The sequence below is a fragment of the Leucopleurus acutus genome (assembly GCF_964270905.1).
Source record: "Leucopleurus acutus genome assembly, chromosome: 12".
Classification (NCBI taxonomy): Eukaryota; Metazoa; Chordata; class Mammalia; order Artiodactyla; family Delphinidae; genus Leucopleurus; species Leucopleurus acutus.
In genome coordinates, this window is record NC_139154.1 from 49,875,205 (window position 1) to 49,894,491 (window position 19,287).

General features: G+C 55.6%; 1 protein-coding gene across 1 annotated transcript in view; it reads left to right on the forward strand.

Annotated features, from left to right (window-relative positions):
* Window positions 1–393: 393 nt before the first annotated feature.
* Window positions 394–19,287, forward strand: part of TOGARAM2 (TOG array regulator of axonemal microtubules 2) — a gene marked incomplete at both ends in the record, with an annotated part of 39,686 nt that continues 20,792 nt past the window's right edge. The window contains 16 exon segments of the mRNA XM_082851435.1: window positions 394–490; window positions 493–525; window positions 1,933–2,049; window positions 2,052–2,081; window positions 2,084–2,212; window positions 2,860–3,071; window positions 3,785–3,974; window positions 7,462–7,509; window positions 10,481–10,644; window positions 13,096–13,255; window positions 13,482–13,607; window positions 13,610–13,645; window positions 15,798–15,948; window positions 16,615–16,720; window positions 17,502–17,604; window positions 17,607–17,736. Coding sequence (XP_082707561.1) covers window positions 394–490; window positions 493–525; window positions 1,933–2,049; window positions 2,052–2,081; window positions 2,084–2,212; window positions 2,860–3,071; window positions 3,785–3,974; window positions 7,462–7,509; window positions 10,481–10,644; window positions 13,096–13,255; window positions 13,482–13,607; window positions 13,610–13,645; window positions 15,798–15,948; window positions 16,615–16,720; window positions 17,502–17,604; window positions 17,607–17,736 — 1,832 coding nt within the window.

Consider the following 19,287-nt stretch of genomic DNA (forward strand, 5'->3'; position numbering starts at 1 on the left):
TCACAAAGCTTGACACTCAGCGTGAGATTCCAGGGCAGCTGGCAGAGTGATGAGGAAAGTAGCAACTGATGGGGAAACAAAGTGTCAGACTCCCCCTTGATAAACTCCACCTTCCCCAAGACCCTGAGTTGTCCAAGAGCAAAGGCGGGTTCATGGGTTTCATGGACACTCTTCACAATGAACTCGGCCTACAGTCATGCAGCCCGGGGACTTGGTAATTTTGAAGCGTCCAAGAGAGTACAAATGTTATAAAAGAAGCGTCCTTTGGTTTAGTGGCAGATTTCTTCACTGTAAGAATGCTTTAACTCCTGGCGGGCTTCCCGCGAAGTGGTATAAAAAGCGTTTGTGGTTTGTACTGACTCCTTTCTGCCTCTCCCCATCATAGGTCCCTGGATGCTACAGGTTGGGGCCCTCTGGATACCTGAGGATCGTACTCACGGCCCAGAAAGTAGCTGCTCCCTGCAGACCACCTCCCAGGTGCCTTCTCCACCCAGGGCACGGGCACCCGTGACGCTGTCCCCCCAGGTAAGGGGCACCTAGGGAAGTCATGAGGGGGTGGGGATCTTCCTGGGGTACTCCCAGGGGCTCCGCCTGGGGGATGTAGCTGGGCTGCCGGGCTTTTCCATCCGGGCCAGGCTGTCTGTGGGCCCTCCCTGCTCAGCCGTCCGTCAGGGGCCTCCCTGGCCTGACTATGGCCTCCTCAGCCTGAGCTTTGCCTCCACTCTCGAGCTGGTGGGCTGGCCGAGGGGCTGAGCGTGGTCTTCTGTGGTGGGAAGATGGAGATGGGCAGAGGATACAGGAGTGGGGCCTCCAGGAGCACCAGCTGGCCCCATTTCCTCAGCTGACAGGGCAGGAGAGTGGGAACAGTGTGGCCAGCTGTGTGGCGGGAGACTGGGTCCCAGGCCTGGCGCTGCCACTGGGAGCCAGCTGTGTGGGCCTCAGTCTCCTCTGCAGAGTGAGGGGTCAGAGGTCCTGCCCTGGAGAGAATGGGTGCTTGTGAGGTGGAGGGCCACTTCTCCCTGGAGGGCTTGGAGCAGGGGCCTGGAGACCCCTTGGGAGGAGTGTGGAGAATCGGGAATGCCTGAGCAGTTCAGGAAACAGGCCGCGGTGCTCAGGGCAGGGCACCTGGGGAGCCCGTGAAGGAGGCTGAGAAGGTGTAATTGGGGGAGGGGTTTGGAGCCAAGCTGGGGGTAGAAGTCAGGCCGAGAGGGTGGGGAAGACTGGGCTCTGGTGGGGATCATGGTGCCCTGGCTGGCTGGAATTGGGATGGCAAGCCCCCACCTGAGGGCCAGGCTCTGCTTTGGCGGACAGGCTGCAGAGAGCCCGGGGCAGTCTGTCCTCAGTCCTGGCCTCAGTGGACTCTAAGATGCCGCTCTCCCTATGTTTCTGTCCCCCGGCAAGGTTCTGGCTCCGCTGGCCGTGTACTGTGGGAGCATCTCTTGGACCAGTGCTGGACACTCCCAGGGGGAAGCAGTGACTCCAGCCCAAAGACTTTTGGAAAAGGTGAGACTGGGGGACTGGGCCTAGTGACTTGGTCACATCAAATGACCTTCAAGTGCCCAGGGCAGCCTCTCTGGGGCCTTTGGGCAGAGATGGGGGATTCCACCTGACAGCTGCCCAGTCAGGGCCAGTGACCACAGAGCAGAGCTTGGGCCTCGTCCTGGAGGGAGGAGATGGGTGTGTTTAGATGCCCAGCTGTGTCCTCAAGCTACTGGCAGGTATTATTTTTACTTTGGTCCCTACTGAAAATGCCCTTTGGTTTTAGGTGGGTCCTTTCAATCCTGTGCCTCAGGGGATGGAGTTGTACAGAGGGGACCCGCAGGAACAGGGAAGTGGGGCTCTTCTAGGAACCCCGAGAAGGCAGGGCTGTGGTCCCTGGCTTCAGGACCTGGGCTCCTCTAGCACCGCAGCTCTGGTCTCTGCTTCCCTCAGCCTCCCTCCGGCCAGTGCTGAGCGTCCTGCCAGAGAAGCCGTCGCAGCTCTTGAGTGGATGTGGGGAGCCTGGCAGCCTCAAGCTGGGTGCTTCCCTGAAGGGCTGGCAGGCCAGGAATGGCATCCCAGGAAGCCCGGGGCCCTGTCACTGGGCCCCAGCCCCTGGTGCCACTTCCTTCGCTGGAGTCAGAGGCCAACCGTGTGGCCCGGGACACCACTCAGATTAAGGACAAGCTCAAGACAAGGAGGTTCTTGGAGGGCTTGGCAGCATCTCCCCGAGGTGAGCCCTGGGCCTGTCCACCTGCCACCTGGGCTGTGAGGACCAGCAGGTGTCCAGCTGGCAGCTGGGCTAGTCAGGGGGCGCCCGCCAAGCACCCTCTCTCTACACCCTCCACCTCCTCCCTGGAACGCCGTCTCCCACTGGGGCCTCTGCGGTACCTCCCGACCTGCCTCCCCATTCTCACCCTCGCTGCAGAGGAATTCTAGTCTTCTAGGCTTCGCTGCAGAGGAATTCTGGTCTTCTAGGCTTCGCTGCAGAGGAATTCTTTTTGAACACGAATCTGACTATATTCTTCTTTCACTCCCACGGGCTATGCTTAACGCCACCCAGTGGTTTTCAGATGGCCGCAAGGACTAGAACCTGTTGTCCTCACTCCTAATTCAGTACTGATTCTGTTTCCCTTTCTACCCAACCTGCCTCTGAATTTTAAATAGGTAACTTTGATTGACACTTTCTACCAAATTTTACAGGCGTGGGAAAGGACACTCAGCAGAGTCTAGTGGTGCGGGTAGAGCTGGGGGCGGATCTGCACCCTCATCTCTCCATCTCAGCTGCCCCAGGACATAAAGCCCTGTTGCCAGCATCTCAATTAACCCCATTCCCCGCACTCCTGGGACTAACCTACTCCCCGTCCCCACCCCCTACAGCCTCTCTGGATCCTGGGGGAGCCCCCAAAGGAGTTCCCCTGAGGACCGCCATTCCCCGGGCTGCCTCTCAGAGGCTGCTGAGGGTGCCCAGGCCGATGACTCCCATCCAGAGCCTCCCCACCGCCCCGGAGGCCAGCAGAACCAAGGACAAAGGCCTGGACCCACCCAGGAGCCATCAGGGACCCCAGGAGCTGAGACCCGGTGCCCAGGAGGTAAGGCGGTTGGACTGCTCTGAGTCTTGCTTCCCTGCCCTTCTGTTTTTCTTTCTATCCTTTACCAACCCCTGTTCCCAAGCCCTGAGCTTCTCTGGAGGTGTCTTCTCTGGCTTGGGAGTTGCCCCAGAGGTACTGAGCCCAGTCCTCCTGAGCAGAGGCTGTGTGACCACCTGTCTTACCCCTTGGTGGTTCCCAAGCCATCTCTGATATAAATGTTCCAGAATTCCTCATGCTTCTGGCCCTCCCCATTTTTGGGAAGGAACTGTGGCAGAGGGGAAAGAATGCTGGGCTGGGACTCCGGGGATCTGGGTTCTGGTTTTCACTCTGCCCCTCACTGGTTGTGTGACCTTGGGCAAGTCACTCCCCTCCCTGGGCCCCAGTTTGCACTAAGAAGAGGGAATTGGACCAGATGTTTTTGAGGATCCCTTTCGGCCCTGACGTTCTAGGATTTTCTGAAATGAGAAGAGAAAAACAAATAATAATAATAACAAAAGGGGTTGGAGTAGGAATGAGGGGATTCCCTTCTTGCCTAAAATGGTAAGGAAACAATGAACCTGGGCGTCCCAGGGTTGTGTGGCTGGAAAGAGAAACAGAGGATACTTGCCAGCACTTCTGCCCAGGTGGCTGCTGATAGAAGGGACTGCCTGCGAGGTGAGCATTCAGAGTGGAATGTTTCATGGACCAGACCCCTCCTCCAACTCCGCTCCCAGGCGCAGGTGTCCCAGCAGTACCTGCACTGCAGTGACGAGAAGATGCACAAGTCCCTGGCGGGCACTGTGATCCCGCCCATCCCAAAGGACAGGGTGCCCGCCGGGACCTCCTCCTGCACGCCTGGCTCCCTTCCCAGCCTCTTGCCTCCAGGCCAGGACATCCTCATGGGCCTGAGGCCTGCCACCACACGTAAGCAGCGCTAAGTCAAAAGTACCTTGCAGCCCTCTCTCCTCTACCCCCCAAGATCCTCTTGGGCTCCCTATGGCTAAGCCTCCACGCCAGGGCAGAACTCTAGGGGCTGGGCGTGTGAGGGGCAAGCCTCAGACCTGGGGTCGTCACAGCTCTCACCCTTGACTCCAGCGGGAGGGGTGTATGGGCTTAATTAACAATGTCTCGGCCTCTGTCTTCTACCAGTGTCCTGGTGTGTGTGGTTGCTGCAGTGATGAATAAAATACAAATTATTTTAAAACTCTATTGAATTCATGGTAGCTGTTTGTGACGACGTATTGATATTTTCTTAATTAATGGACACTAAAAATACAAGTGTTATCGTGTCTGTGTATATGGGGGGGGAGTCCACAAAACTTTTGAACTTAAAAAGGGGTCTTCATACCCCCAAAAGGCTTGGAATCAGTGGGTAGAGGATCTCTGTGTTGTAATGAATCTGGACTTATGGCTGGTAAGTGGGACAGAGGGTGCTCTCCACATGGCCAAAGACATCCCTGTGGTCAGGCCAGACTGCTGGAGTGACTGTGTGTGTATGTGAGAGAGAGAGAGAGAGAGGGCGAGAGCGTGCGCTTTATCTGGGGTCGGCTGTACCTATTTCTCTCAAGCTTCGTCTCTCCCTCTGTCTCCCACGCTGTCTTCCCTTCTGACTGTAGGCGTGTCCACATCTTTCCCACCCCTGGTGCAGTGTGGGAACCCACTGTGGACCTGCTCCTGGGTTTGAGTTCTCTGCCTGATTTCGCAGTTGACCTCCCTCCTCCCCATCGGCACTGCCTCCTCCTTTCCTGCTCAGACACCCTCCTCTCCCTCCCCTCTGAGAGTTCTTGGTGGCTCTCATGACTCTCTGGCCCCAGATAAGTGACCCTCCCATCCCATCCCACTGCTCTTGACTTTTTTGCACCATCTGAGCTGTTGATGCCCTTGAACTCTTCCTCACCTTCCTGACTTTAAACCTGCTTCTCGACCTTCCAGGCAGCCTCCTGTGCACCTTCTTTCATCATTTCTTAAGTTTGTTCCAGAGCCCTTTGCCCCCCACCTCCTTGTTCTCCCCTGGGATCTTATCTGTGCAGTGGCTTCCAAGATCATGGGGGATGGGTGACTTCCGTGTCCCCTGCTCTCACCCTGAGGTCTCTCCAGAGTCAAGCTCTGTGCTTCCATCCTCCTGTTGAGCACCCTCAGGGTCCTCATGGCTGAGGCAGATCCAGCATCAGAGGCAGCGAGGGAGGATGTGCCACCGTCACGGCATCACGGACAGAGCACCTCATGTTTCCCCAAACTGCCTCCCTCCTACAAGGTGCAGGTGTTCCCTTTGATCTTCCAATTTCAGCATCATCTTTGACTTTTGCTCCTATTGCCTCCTGTTCCCAACAGATGGCCACATCCCATTAGGTCTTTCTTGAACAGTAAGAGAAAATACAAAAGCTACCATCCCCGTCTTGCCCCTGCCTTTCCTCTCAGTTTGCACTTACTGGCTCCCTTTCGACCTGCCCCCGTAGCTCCCACCCGGTCTCCTTGCAGCCCTGGGCTCGCCATCCTAATCTCGTGTTTTCATCCACCCCCTGAATACGCCTCTTCCATGCATCTCACCTTTATGGACTTCCTGGTGCCAGCAGCTTAAAGATGAGTCTCCCTGGCCAGACCTTCAGCGTGTCCCAGCCCACCACGCCACACTTCCTCCTGTGCTGCTCTACAGGCTCCGACCCACCCTTCCCAATGCCTGTGCCGAGCCCTGGACGGCACCTCTGTGCAGCCCCAACATGAGCCTTTCCCCCTTGGCCCACTGATCAGTTCCTATGTTTCTCAAGCCCCAGCTCCACATCTGCCCCCGCTCTCAGGTCTCCCCTGGCCTCCTCAGGGGAGTGGGGAAGGGAAGCGCCTTCTCAGCACTGTCCACAGGCATCCAGCCTGTGCACTGCCTGACTACCTCCCGCCCACTGATTCGCTCCACGTTTATTTAAACCTCATTTCTATTCTTTCACTTGGAGCACTACAAGGCAGGGGCCATATCTGGGAATCTCTGCGGCCCCCATGGTGTCAAGCTTGGTCCTGGCCACGGACTAGTCACATAATAAGTATCTGCCCATTTGCTGCCCGGCTGTGCCATGGATTTCTCTCCATTGCCTCTGTGAGGCTAACAAATGGCTGGGAGGGAGCCTCCATTTCCGTTTCATCCATCCTCCCGTCCAGCCATGCATCCGTGTGCTCACTTAAAAGCTATGGAGCACCGCTCTGTGTCAGGCATCGTGCCAGGTGAAAGCAAAGCCCAACAAGACAGCCAGGGGCAACCACAGGGATTGCCCAGCTCCACCTCTGCCCCCCAAACCTGTTAGTGCTCCTGGGCAGTGGTGGGTTCCGTAGTGAAGACGCAGCGGAGGGGCTCCCTAGGCTGGGTGCCCTGGGGTGTTTGCCTACTGGCTGCAAAACACACAACCCCTCCATGTAGGTCCTGACCCAAGAGGCTGTGCGAGTTCCAGGGCGCAACTCTGAGTCTTGACTGGTCCAGGCCCACTCTGAAGCTCTGCCCCTACCTGTAGACCTCGGGTCCCCTGACCTCCACAGACCCCCTCGGATAGGGGCCCCTGGATCTGGGCAGGCACTGAAATGGGCTCTCCTGCTGCCTGTCTTCTAGCCACCCCGGCCCGGGTCATTCCGCTGAGTGAATCCCCTGAGGCCAGAGCACAGGATGTTGTGTTCCAGTCCTTGCGTTGTGGCTTGTGACCCTGTCAGCCCCCCAGGGGGTTCTGCTGTCTGTGCATTTCCCCGTGAGAAGAGAAGATCCATGTTGGAGGATGTATAGCTGGTCTTCACGGGAATGTAAGCCCCATGAAGGCAGGGATTGCCATCTGTCTTAGTGATGCTGTATTCCCGCTAAAATACAGTGCCGGGAATGCCCCATCTTCCTTTCCTGTGCTTAGTTTGGGATTGAACCTCTGTTACAAAACAGTGGTGATTTCCCTTCAGCAGCAAAGGGGGTCAGTCCCTCTAGACCCTGAGGGGCAAGGGTGGGGGGATCACCGAGCTCTCCTGGAGTGGGGGCTGTTCGGAGGACTTGAACTCAGTCTGCTCTGAGCTGGAAGGAGATTTATCCTCATCTGCGGCAGCCGCTCTCCTGCGGACAGAGCAGGGCACGGGCCTCCCTTTTGGACTGAGCAGTTTCAAGCGGAGGCTGGCTTCCTGGGGAATGGATGCGCTGTGCCTCTGGAGAATAGGGCTCGGAGCTGTGTCTGGACACTGAGGCTGGCCTGGCCTGGCCTGCCGGTCAGCCTGCCCTCAAGTTTGCGGAAGGGACTGCATCTCCTGCGGCTTTGAAGCCCTGGCCAGGAGCCTCGTTACAGGGCCACCCATGGCTCCGTCGGCCCTTGCCCCCTCCTGGAGCTAGCCTGGGCTCCTCACAGCAGGAGCTCTTGCTTGCCATCTCTCATGGGTGTTTTTTTCTCCCCCATTCTTTTAAGATTGGTTCGGGAGAGTGGGCCTTGGGAGAAGACCCCCAGATCACTGGGTATGTACTCGCCGTGCACACCCCCATGTGTTTTTTGACTCTCTGGTTCCTGGGCTGGATCATGGGATCAGAATTAGGGCCAGAGGAGACCTGGGTGCTGTCAGACTCAAGCCCCTCATTTCACAGACGGGAAAGCAGAAGCCACCCTGGTGCCACGGACGGTGGCCCCAGCTCTGTGCCGCCCTCCACCAGCGCAAGTCGCTTCACGAACACCCAGCTGAGAGAGACGGCGCTGTCCCCATTTGACAGAGGAAGGGGTTGAACTGAAGCTGGACCTTCTCCCTGGCCTCAGGGCACAGAAAGCAGCCTTGGTGCATTTGCACGCAGGTCCTCACGGCTCCAAAGCTGGCGCTTCTGACCCATCGTGTGTCTGCTGCCCCTGCGCGATTCTAAGTGAATAGAGGATTCCTCTCCAGACAGAGTGAGAAATTAAACCACATCCCACAATGCCTTAGTCAGCCCATCCCGGAAGGTTTCAGCATCAGGGGAATAGAGCGAACCCGGGTTGGCAGTGAGGCAGGTGGCCGAGGCCCAGGGAGGCTCTCCAGCCTGATGACCTAGTTTGTGGAGAGGATGGAAGGTTGGGGGAGGGGACCTGGGCGGAGCACCCTGAGCCTGGGCCGCAGGCGATGGGGGGCTAGAGGCGGCTGCTGTGCGGACCGGCAGGAGGGAGTGGACTCTTGTGTAGCTTCCCAGCAGCTTACTCTGTAATCAGCTCAGCAGGTGGGTCAGTTGGCCAGGGGGAGGCTGCTGCCCGAGAGGCCCCAGGGTTAAGATGCTCAGCTGCGCCCGAGAGGCAGGCCTGGCACAGAAACCTCTGTGGTGACTGCACCTCCCCCTCTCCCCGGCTGGGCTGCTGCGGGGTAGCCGGGGCAGTCTGGTGTGGCGCACGCCGGCACCCAGTGTCCCTTAAGAGCTACCCTGAGAGCCCTGGAACGGGGCTTTGGGCCAGGGGACACGAGCCTGTAGCTACGCCCTTGTCCGCCTCACCAGCTTGCTGCTTGAGAACCAGGTCCCCAGGGGGCAGGGGCAGGCTGCTTGGACAAGGCTTTCTAGGGTGTCTCTTGGAGGCATAGGTGAGAAGGGGCTACAAAGTGGCAAAGTCCTTAAGGGGCTCTCTGACCCTCCAGCTGTCGGCTGGGAACAACATTGCCCAATTTGGGGACCACGTCTGGCACGTAGTAGGGGCTCACGTGGTATTGTCTGAAGCTGAGGGCTTCCCCCAATCTTGTGGCTTTTCCGCAGTCCCTGCCCCGGTCAGCTGGCACCTGGACACCTGTACCCTCGGCCCTACCTTACTTCTGGGCAGATGGAGGCTTCGCCCCTCCTCTCCCTCGGCCCTGGATCCTTCTCCCAGGAGGGATCTTTGGCAGAAGATGTGAGCCAGGCAGAGATCTGGGGTGACCCGGGAGCCCTGCCGGACCCCCAGACTCAACACACCCTTTCTGGGGCTTCCCTGGTGGTCCAGTGGTTAAGAATCCACCTTCCAATGCAGGGGACACGGGCTTGATCCCTGGTCAGGGAACTAAGATCCCACATGTCGCGGGGCAACTAAGCCCACGTGCCACAACTACTGAGCCCATGTGCTCTGGAGCCCACATGCCACAACTAGAGAGCCCTTGCATCGCAACTACTGAGCCCGCACACCACAGCTAGAGAGAAGCCCATGTGCCACAAGGAAGATCCCACGTGCCGCAACTAAGACCAGATGCGGCCAAATAAATAAATAAATATTAAAAAAAGAAAAGGAAAAAAAAATACCTTTTTCAGCCTCAGGCAGCCCCAGATGGTGATCCCAATTCCAGAGGACCCCTGATTTGCAAGTTCACTCAAGGACAGTGAACTCCAAACTTTGTGAGCAGGAGAACCTGGTTAACATTTCTTTCATTAAAAGAAAACGAATGGGGTCTTTCCTGGTGGCGCAGTGGTTGAGAGTCCACCCGCCAGTGCAGGGGACACGGGTTCGAGCCCTGGGCCAGGAAGATACCACATGCCGCGGAGCAACTAAGCCCGTGCGCCATGACTACTGAGCCTGTGCTCTAGAGCCCGTGAGCCACAACTACTGACCCTGCGCATCTGGAGCCTGTGCTCCACAGTGGGAGAGGCCGCAACAGTGAGAGGCCTGCGCACCGCCATGAAGCGTGGCCCCCGCTCGCCCCGCAACTGGAGAAAGCCCTCGCACAGAAACGAAGACCCAACACAGCCAAAAATAAATAAATAAATTAATTAAAAAAAAAAAAAAAAGAGAAAACGAATGAACCTACCCGCACACTGCCTCTATTACCAGAAATGTGCTCTTTGAAGCCATTAATTGGGAAAATACAGAATGACAAAGAGATACTATGGATTTGATGTCCTTTGGAAATGAATTTGTATGTTATCAATTGTAAGAGCACCTGAAGGTCACTGGGTCTCAGCTTTCCTGTCTGTAAAATGAGAGCCCTGGGCTGGCATTAGTTCTCTGGGCCCTTCATGCTCTGTCATAGTCTCAGATAGGAGCATGGTGGTATATAACAGTCAGTGGGCTCATTTTATTTTTCCTTTTTCTGAAGTACACACCTCCCAGTTGAAACAGACTTACATTCTCAGGAAATATCTTAAAACTCTTAGATAACCGATCTGCCCCTATTTCCTGCCCAGCCTCCTCCCTCCTCCCTCCCCGCATCCCCCCACCCCCAGTCTTAGAATAAGGTGTGCAATACTAGTTGAATGAATGGATAGAGGGATGAAAGGAGGAGGGTGTTGGTCCTTGGGCAGCCTGTTCTATACGTGCCAGTGCCGCCCTGTAGAGTAAATTTAACCTGTGTCTTTCTCCAGCAAGGAAGCATTGGGCAGAAGAACCGAGGGTGAGGGGCTTAGGCAGGAAAATGTCACACCAACCACAGGGCCATAGAGCCTCAGCCCCAAAGGGATGGCTGCTGCTCCTGGGTGCTGGGCGTCCTCAGCTCCATTCTTGTTCTCTACTCCTCAGAGCCAAAACCTTTGGTCCTGCCCGTCAGAGACAGGTCTGCTGCCCCTGAGAAGCCTGCCCTGCCTTCCTCTCAGTCTGCTCCTATTCTGACAGCCTTCTCCTTCAGCCACGCCAAAGAAACCCAGCCCTTGCTAAAAGAAGAGGACCAGGAGAGTGGCACTAAGGTACCTGGAAAGCGAGGGGAAGAGGAAGCTGGGGTCAGAGTGGACCACTGGCTGAACACACACGTTTCTGAAATATGTAAGTGTGGGACCAGCTTGAGGAAAGCAAGGAAGAGCCCTGAGGCAGCTGCCCCTAGTACTTGAGGCCAGAACCTATAGATGGGTTTGGGGTGAAGGCTGGAGAAAAGAAGAGAAAGAAGAGAGGAGAAGCATGGAGGTGAAGGGAAGAGTACAGTGGGGAACTGAGGGGTGGGGATGAGGGAAGAAGGGAGGGCAGAAGGAGGTCACACATGGTTCAGAAGCAAGTAGGATGTGGGGGAGAGTGCAGAGGGGCTTAGGTGAACCAAGCTTAGTAATTTGAACCAACACCCAAAATAGCAACCCAGAGGCAGCTGACTCAGAGGCAGATCAGCCAAAGGCCTGTGCCTGACAGGCTGACAAATACCTTGGACTTCTAAGGTGACCTTGATCCAGATGATTCATCCAGATTCTCGTCTGGATGAATTTAGTGAAACGTGGAGAGTCACTGTTATGGTCATTATTTGAAACAGAGATATAAGAGTGCAATAAACATATCCTGAAAGCCTGCTGTATGCATATACTATGGGATCCAGTGATGCTGGTAAGGTCCAGGCACCACATCCTCCCACTCCAGCGAGGGTGACGGACCATGAGACAAAGGAAGAACAATTCAGGGCCATGAAATGATCTCATCCTCCACCCCACCTTAGCCGCTCACTCCCATGGTCATACTGTAGACGTTGGCACTGCAAACAACTTCACCACCGTCACTTCTCAGCCTCAAGCACCCCACTCACTCACCACCTTCTCCTACTGTTCTAGCTCAATCCATCTAATATTCCAGCTCCAGCACTTGTCCTTCTCCTGCATCAACAATGTTCTCCTTGAAATGGGATCATTCCCACCAGCATCCTAGCTCTCTGTTTCCTCTCTCATCTTAAAACCAAACCAAACCAAAGAAAAATATTGCCTTGTGTCTCTACTCGTCCTCTCCTGAGTGCAGGCCAGTGGGGCTTAGTCCCCGCCAGCCCCGTTGAGACTGCCCCCATTGAGGCATCAATGAGGCCACCTTCCCATGTGCAACACATCTCAGTGCTCTTCCAGCTTGACCCATTGCCAGCTTTTGTGGCTCATCCTTCTTGAATTCCCCACTGAGGGACGGAGATGAGGGATGGCTTCTTTCTTGCTTGTCTGACTACATCAAAATTAGCTCCTTCCTGGTCCTTCTTTGCTGGTGCCTTCTTGTCTTCCTGACCTCTACGTACTGGAGCCCCCAGGGCTCAGACCTCTAGCATCTTATCTATTTATACGGACCCCTGTGATTTGATCCAGCCCATGGCATTAGGTACCACCTCTATGCTGAGGATTCCCAGATCTCCCTCTCCAGCCCAGACTTTCCCCAATCTCCAGTAGCTGTTAAGTTATATGACTATGTTTATATAGAACTGATACTCGACGTCTCCATTTAGGTCTCTAATTATATCTCAAACTTACCTCGTCCAAGGCTTAACTGTTGAACAGTTACCCCGCAAAACCTCCTTTTCCCCGTGTCCCCTCTCCATGAATGGCAGTAAAAGGCAACTCCAGCCTTCCAGCTGCTCCGGCCCCAAATCTTGGGCCTATCCCTGCCTCCTGTCTTTCTCTCTCATCCCACACCTCATATATCAGCCAAAGCTGTGGGCTCTACTTTTGAAACATGTCCAGAATCTAGCCATTCTGCCATCTTCATTCCTGCTATCCTAGTCCAAGTCCCACCTCATGGGAACCCCTTGTTCTATTTTTGCAACTTCTCGTGAGTCTTAAATTATTTCAAAATAAAAAGTTATTAAAAACAACACTTAGAGAATACCCCCCATCCAGCCAAAGAAAAAGAAAAAGAAAAAAAAAGAATCAGATCATGTCAGTCTTCTGCTCAGAACCTCCAGTGGCTTGCTGTGTCCTCCAGAGGAAAAGCCCAAGTGCCCACCATGGACCACAGGGCCCAGTGCGCTGTGGCTCTGGCCCCATCCCTGCCACCTGCGACCTGTGTCCTGCCTCTCCTCTGACTCAGGGTGCTCCTGCCTCAGGACTCCCAGCCACGCCCAGCGCACCTCAGCCTCAGGGCCTTCTCCCTGCTTCATTTCATTTATGTCTCTGCTTCAGTTTCACCGCCTCTGGGAGTCCCCCTGGGTCTCCCTACCCGAAACAGAAGCCCCATCACCCTATGTCCCTTACTTGCCTTCCAGTGCATGTTGCCTGATACTAGAGGCTGTCTGTTTGCCGTCATCTCCCCACTCCATGTGGCTCATGGGGAGCAATGCCTTTGACCTTTTGTTCATTCTCAGAACAGCAATCAGCACACAGGAGCCACTCACATTCCTGATGATGGAATGAAGAAGGTATAGAAAGCACACTTGGGTCCCCAGCGTCATGGAGTTTGCCTTGATCTTGTACCGGATCCAGGTCACCGTAGCCAGGTCTGCCCAGGAGAAGATGCAGCTGAAGCAGATGAAGGAGATGGAGTTGGTCCAGAGAGTGAAGGAGCCGGAGAGGGAGAAGGGGAGGGAGCTCGCTTCCCAGAGCCTGGGCTCCCGGAGGACCTTGATGAAGGAAGGTACTGGGTGCTTGGGAAGGCCCTCTCAGGCTGGGCAGACTTCTTGGCCAACACCTGGGCCAAAAGAGAGGCTGTCCACGCCTCCCACCCTCTCCGTCCTGAGACTGGACAGGGAGCCACGTCTGCTGTCTTGTAGCTCACGGACGGGCCCATTTCCAAAGGGGGACTCTGGGGCCGGGGGACAGGCAGGACCAGCTCTGTCCTCGGACTTTCTCTGCCTCCACAGGCCTCCTTACCCTCCGGGGCAGTGGGACCCTCTCTGTGCCCACTGGGCTGAGCAGCCCCTGCAGAAACAACACTGGCGTCATCCTGAGGAAGCGGGCCGACAGGGCCTCACTGCCCAGCATCCCTGTCAGAAGCAGGAACTCAGCTTTGCCCGCCGTGCTTCAGGCGGGACCTAGACCAACTGGCTGGGGGGGCACGTGTCCCCCTCGCTACGCTGTCTTGGGGTGCTTTGGGGTGTGGCAAGGGTGACTTCTGCTGCTCTGCTTCTGCCAGTTGCCCATGTCAGAGGAGGGGGCAGCCTGGGGTGGTCACCTTGCCAAAGGCAGGAACAGTGTCTGGAAGTCAGAAGTATCTGGGGGCCAGGTTGGGGACCCAGGGCGTTGTAACGGGAATTGTGGATGGCTGGACAGGTGTGCCCAGCCTGCGTGACATGTCCTAGAGGACTCACCAGTGCACCGGGACCACAGATGCTGGAAGCAGCCTCCATGGGAGTAGCTGGAAACACCAGGAAGAGGAAAAAAGGGTTCTGGGAAGACCCTGGGTTCTTGCTTGTTGCCTCATAAAATGTCAGGGCTGGACAGGGCTGGTGACAGACTGGGATCTGAGGGCCTGAAGGTTCTATGGGGACACTCAGGAAGGTGCCAAGGGACAAGGGGAGGCCCTGTCCCCATTCTACCAGAGGAGTGTCTATTTTGTCTCCCCTTTTTGAATACTGGGGCTCCATGCGGGATTTCATTGGAAAAGATTTTGCTAGTAAAGAGCATTTGAAAACAAGCAGCCTGGTTCAGAGTTTCTTTAAATGTGGACATTGTTGGTAGAATAGAGCATCATTTTTGTGCTAGAAATAATATTGACTGGCCTCCCTTTTCTATTCTCTTTCTATCCTTTTGATTCCATCAAGTAGAAAGTCTTAATCTGGTGCTAGTTTTTAGCACCTCTCTAAGACTTGTGAATCTCCTTTTTAAACAAAGAGATCCTTCTCCCAGCTTGAGACATCAGACGCTGACTGTCCTTGTATAGCTTGAGTTTATAATGTTCTTTTACTGTACATATTTATCGTATACCATGACAACTAATCATTTACCAATTACGGTAGTGACATAAATTTCCCTTTAAAATAAACTTATTTAGGATTTGAAAAGTGGGTTGATTTGAAGAAAAGTACCATATAAATAAAGTAAAAGTAATTTAGAGATATAGCAAAAAAATCATGAGATTGGTAACTGAATGGTTGACACTTGGGAAATATTGAGCTATCTAACCTAAGCCACTCATTTTATAGACAACAGAGACTCAAGGTCACCCAAGGTCTCTCAAGGTGATGGTGGCCCATAGGGACTATGGCTAATGAATCTTTGGCAAATGAACCTTGATCCAATGGCAAAGCTGAGAGGAGAATCCAGGAACAAGTTCTTTTTTTTCTTGGTTTTAAATAAAGGACTGCCCCGATTCAGATTTACTCAGGACCTCCTAGATAGGCCATAGGGAAAGTCATGTAAAGACCAACCTCTGAAGAGAACTAGGCAGGAAGTGAGAGCTCTGGATTCCAGTTCAGGCTCTGTTGATGGAGGAACTGAGGCACTGTGGGCGTCCCCAGCCTCTGTGGGCTTCTGGTGCCTCAGCTCTCTGATTGGAGCATTGGACCAGATGGAAACCTCCAAACGTCCTTCCTGTTCTAGAATTTTATGATTCTGACATCTGTCCCCAAGGAAGGAGAGCCTAGGAAACGTGATCTGATTTTTAAACAACATCCCTGCTTATTGTCAGTCCCTGCAAGTGTGGCCACATCTTGACCACTCAAGTGTCAGCTGATCGTCTCGTCGGTGCCTTCACTGTCTCCTGCTTCCTCCCGCTGGCTGCCTTTGGGCCGCTTCCCTGTCTTGGGTGGCTTCACAAAAGGATGGAGAGACGGAGGGAAGGAGGAGGAGAAGCCGTAACACGGGCTCCTGGGTGGGGATGAGGTGAGAGCAGGGGAGTCATTCCTTGACAGACTTGCTGGCCTCACCTCGAGCCACAGACAGGGCGGGATTCTGGGTGTGTCACCAGCGCGGTGGGCTTGGTCACATGACATCAAGAGCCTATCACAGGCCAGCTTGTTTATAATAATCAGATGGGCGATGGTAGGGGTAGAAACTGTCAACCAGGGCTAGGAGTTCGGTGGTCTCTGTGGCTCCCCAGGGAGTGCAGCCCAGGCCCTGGCTTCTCACCCTCGCGGCTCCCTTCTCCCTGCGTGCCCCCTAAGGTGGGCTCGGCGCTGTGCGGGTCGCGGGTCCTCTGGGTAACACCCGCCTGCTCCTTTCCTTCTCTGTGAGTGCAGCTCACTCCTTACCTGCGGTGCTTACTTTGGGGTCTCCTGAGTGGGAAGAAGAGGAGGAGACGGACCTTCGGGCTTTTAAGGAGCTAAGGCCTTTCTCGAACGCGGAGCTGGGGCTGGTGGATGCCCTGCAGTGCTTGGACCGCAGTGACTGGTGAGGAAACATTCCCTGTGCTCCGGCCGCCGCCCCCCCGCCTCCCCCACTGCAGGCCCTCGTGGCTCTCCTCGTGGCCCAGATTTCATCAGAAGGAAGCATTGTCCCCAGGAGGAGGCGTGAGGGGGAGTGCCTGTGGGTCTGGCCGCCTGCACCTGCCCCGTGCACTGCTCTGTGGTGCACCAGAGCCAGCCCTTGAAAGTACGATCTGACTCTGTGGCGCTCTCATGGGGGCCTGAGGAAGGTCACAGCCCTTCATTTTTCTAAGTCGAGTTCATTCTGCTCCCGTGTTCCTCCCACACACAGTCTTAGTTGCGAGCAGAGCGATGACTTGGGGTCCAGAACCTTTGCAGGAAGGCCTCCTCGTCTTCAGTCCTCGCGTGCAAGCGCCTTCACTTGAAGGTGCTGGCTTTGTGTCTGGTGTAGGCCCGGGCTCTGGGGTGGGCTTCCATCCTGGGTGGGGATGGGCCCCGGGCCCCGTAGAATGGCTTGCACGGGACGGTTAGGATTTCAGCCTGGGGGTTACACCAGGACACCCTGCCGCCGAGGCCATTGAATCCCTCCGCACTGCGGTGGAGGTGTGGTGATGGGCATGCCCTGGTCTGCAGAGGGAGGGGGCTCCTTCCATGCCCACTGCCTGTGACAGGGCCTGGACTTGCTTCTCAGGCAGATGAAGGAGAAGGGCCTGGTAAGCATCCAGCGCCTGGCGGCCTGTCACTCGGAGGTCCTCGCTGGGAGGCTACACGACGTGTCCTTGGCCGTGACTGGAGAGGTGAGGCCTCCTGTGTCCTGTGTACTCCGCTTGACCCCAGCCAATCCCCCTTCCCTGGTGGTGTTGCTCAGTGTGGGTCACACAGCAGCCACGGAGGGGCCCACGGCTCCCTGCAACATGGGCATCCCTGCCTATTTCTCAGCCCTCAGCCACTGAAGCAGGAGCTAGCCACCCATTTCTCAGATTGGAAAGCTGAGGCCTGGGGTTCCCTTATTTCTAATCTCTGGGTATTGAAACAATCAGCATCTTATGTGCCCATTTGTCATAGCCCTGCATTGTCCTCTGTACTTAGGACGCCTCAGGAGGGATGGAGTGTTCTGGGCCAGATCTCTAACTTCTGGGCAGTTGTAACATTTCCCAAATTCTTTCTCCTATGGGGCTAGAGCTTGGCCTAGGCTGGGCTCAGAGGTGCAGTAAAATGTATCTTATCACAAGTGGAGGCCATGACCCATGCCCTTGGGAATAGACTGTTCCAGTGGGGAGCCTGTGAAGGTCCAATTAAATAATTGTGTTTTCAAGACTAAGTGTTACACAGATTTCAGATGATAATGATAATAATAGAATTGATAATTATGATGATAGCAACAGTAACAGTGTTTCTTTAAAACGGGACTGTTTTGCCCAGAGCAGCTGCAGGGTTTCCGTTTCTAGCCTGGCGAGGCCTGGGCCCAGGTGAGGGTGAAGTCTGCGGGAGGGTGGTGCAGGTTCCTTCTTCGTATGTGCTGGAGCCCTTGGCAGGGCCCAGCAGCCTGGCAGGGTCCCCCTCCCATCTCTTTCCAAGGTCACCAACCTCCACTCCAAGGTGTCCCGCCTGCCCATCAGCACCCTGGGAGAACTCTTCCGGGCCTTAAAGGAGAATATGGACCAGGAGGCTGAAGAGATCGCCCCTGCCTGCTCCAGAAGATGGGGAACACCAGCAAGTTCATCCAGAGGGCGGCCAGCCGGTCCCTGGGGGCCATGGTGCAGCACGTGACCCCCACCCGCTCCCTGGTGGCCCTCACCTCGGCGGGCATCTAGTATGCAGGGGCCTGTTGTCTGGGGGGGCGGTGGCCTGGGAAGGTGACGCAAAGGGGAGAGGCGCTGGGGTGGGGAGGAGCAGGGAGATGACGCAGGCACCTCACGTACTCTCCTGGGCGAGGAGGACCCCTGCTCCCTGGTGGGCTTCTCTCCCACCTCTCCTGGACCAGCCTGTGGGTAACGAGGGGAGCTCAGTGCAGCCCCGGGTCCCAGCTGGGAAGGGACAGGTGCTATTGTCTGCTCAACACTGGGGAGCCCGTAGTGGCTGTGGTAATGTCCCCAGAGACGGGGCGGCAGAGGCAGCCTTTGGCCTGTGCCTGAGGAGCCCCTGCCACTGTCTCAGGGGAGGGGTGCTTCCTTCTGATGAAATCTGGGCCACGAGGAGAACAAGGCACAAGACCTCCTCCAGCTGGTACCGCTTGGCCTTCTGGGGTGGAGGAGGGGGCTGGCAGCCAATGGAGCCTTTCTGCAGCCAGATCTGCTTTCTCTTCATGTAAAAACCAAACACAGCAGCAAAACCAGAAGCATTTCCCAAGCCCTTTCTCCCACAGGGTGAAACAGCTCTCAACCCCAGCAAGCCAGTTACGACACCGACCCTTACGCAGGGTGGCCTTTGGGGTAGAACCCAGGGCGTGTCGGAGCAGCCGAGAGGCCTTTGCCTACAGGCCCCCGAGCCGTGTTGCCTGGGTTCACATCCTGGATGGTTACTAAACTTCCCCATGCCTTGGTTTCCTCATCTGTAAAAGGGGGATAATACTGGGTTGGCCAAAAAGTTCGTTCGGGTGTTGCCGTAACATCGTGGGGCGAAACCCGAACGAACTTTTTGGCCAACCCACTGCTAATACTGTTGTGAGGAGTAAAGGAATTGATTCAGGAAAGAGCACTTAGAGCAGGGGCTGCCTCCACCTCACATCTATTGAACGCCCTCCGTGGCTACTGTTAACTCGGGAGAAATGAATTGTACTTATCTCTGGATTCCTCCCCATGCCGCCGCTTCCTGCCCTGCAAGATGATGACAGGAGTAGCTTACAGAGTTGAGGTGACGCTCGTTTGAAGGTGCTCAGTATGGTGCCTGGCAGGGAGGCTGTGCTCGCAGCAAACTGAGACAGTTGACGGTTGTCCGCAAGAACCAGGGGAGCCTGGTACAGGGCTGTGCATTTGAATTCCCGGGGGTCTGGCTAAAATGCTGATTCTGATTCAGGTGCTAATGATGCTGGTCCCTGGACCAGACTGAGTAGGGAGAGCCCAGAAGCCTCCCTTTGTGTTCCACTGGGACAGACCCCAGGACCAGTGTCACCTCATGGACTGTGGGCACATTGAATCCACATTGAATGGGGTGAGAAATAAAGAGGTGACATCCTGATGGGTTCCTCCTGTAAGATTTCAGGTTCTCCCTGAAATCATCCATCAGTCTCCTATCCCCCCCGGCCCCGTCTCAATTCAGCTCAGTGAACGTGCAGGAAGCTCCCACGAAGTGCTGAAGGGTCGGCATGTGCCTGGCACCCGTGGGGCATGGGGGATCCGACTGAGAGGAAGCCATGCGGTACCCC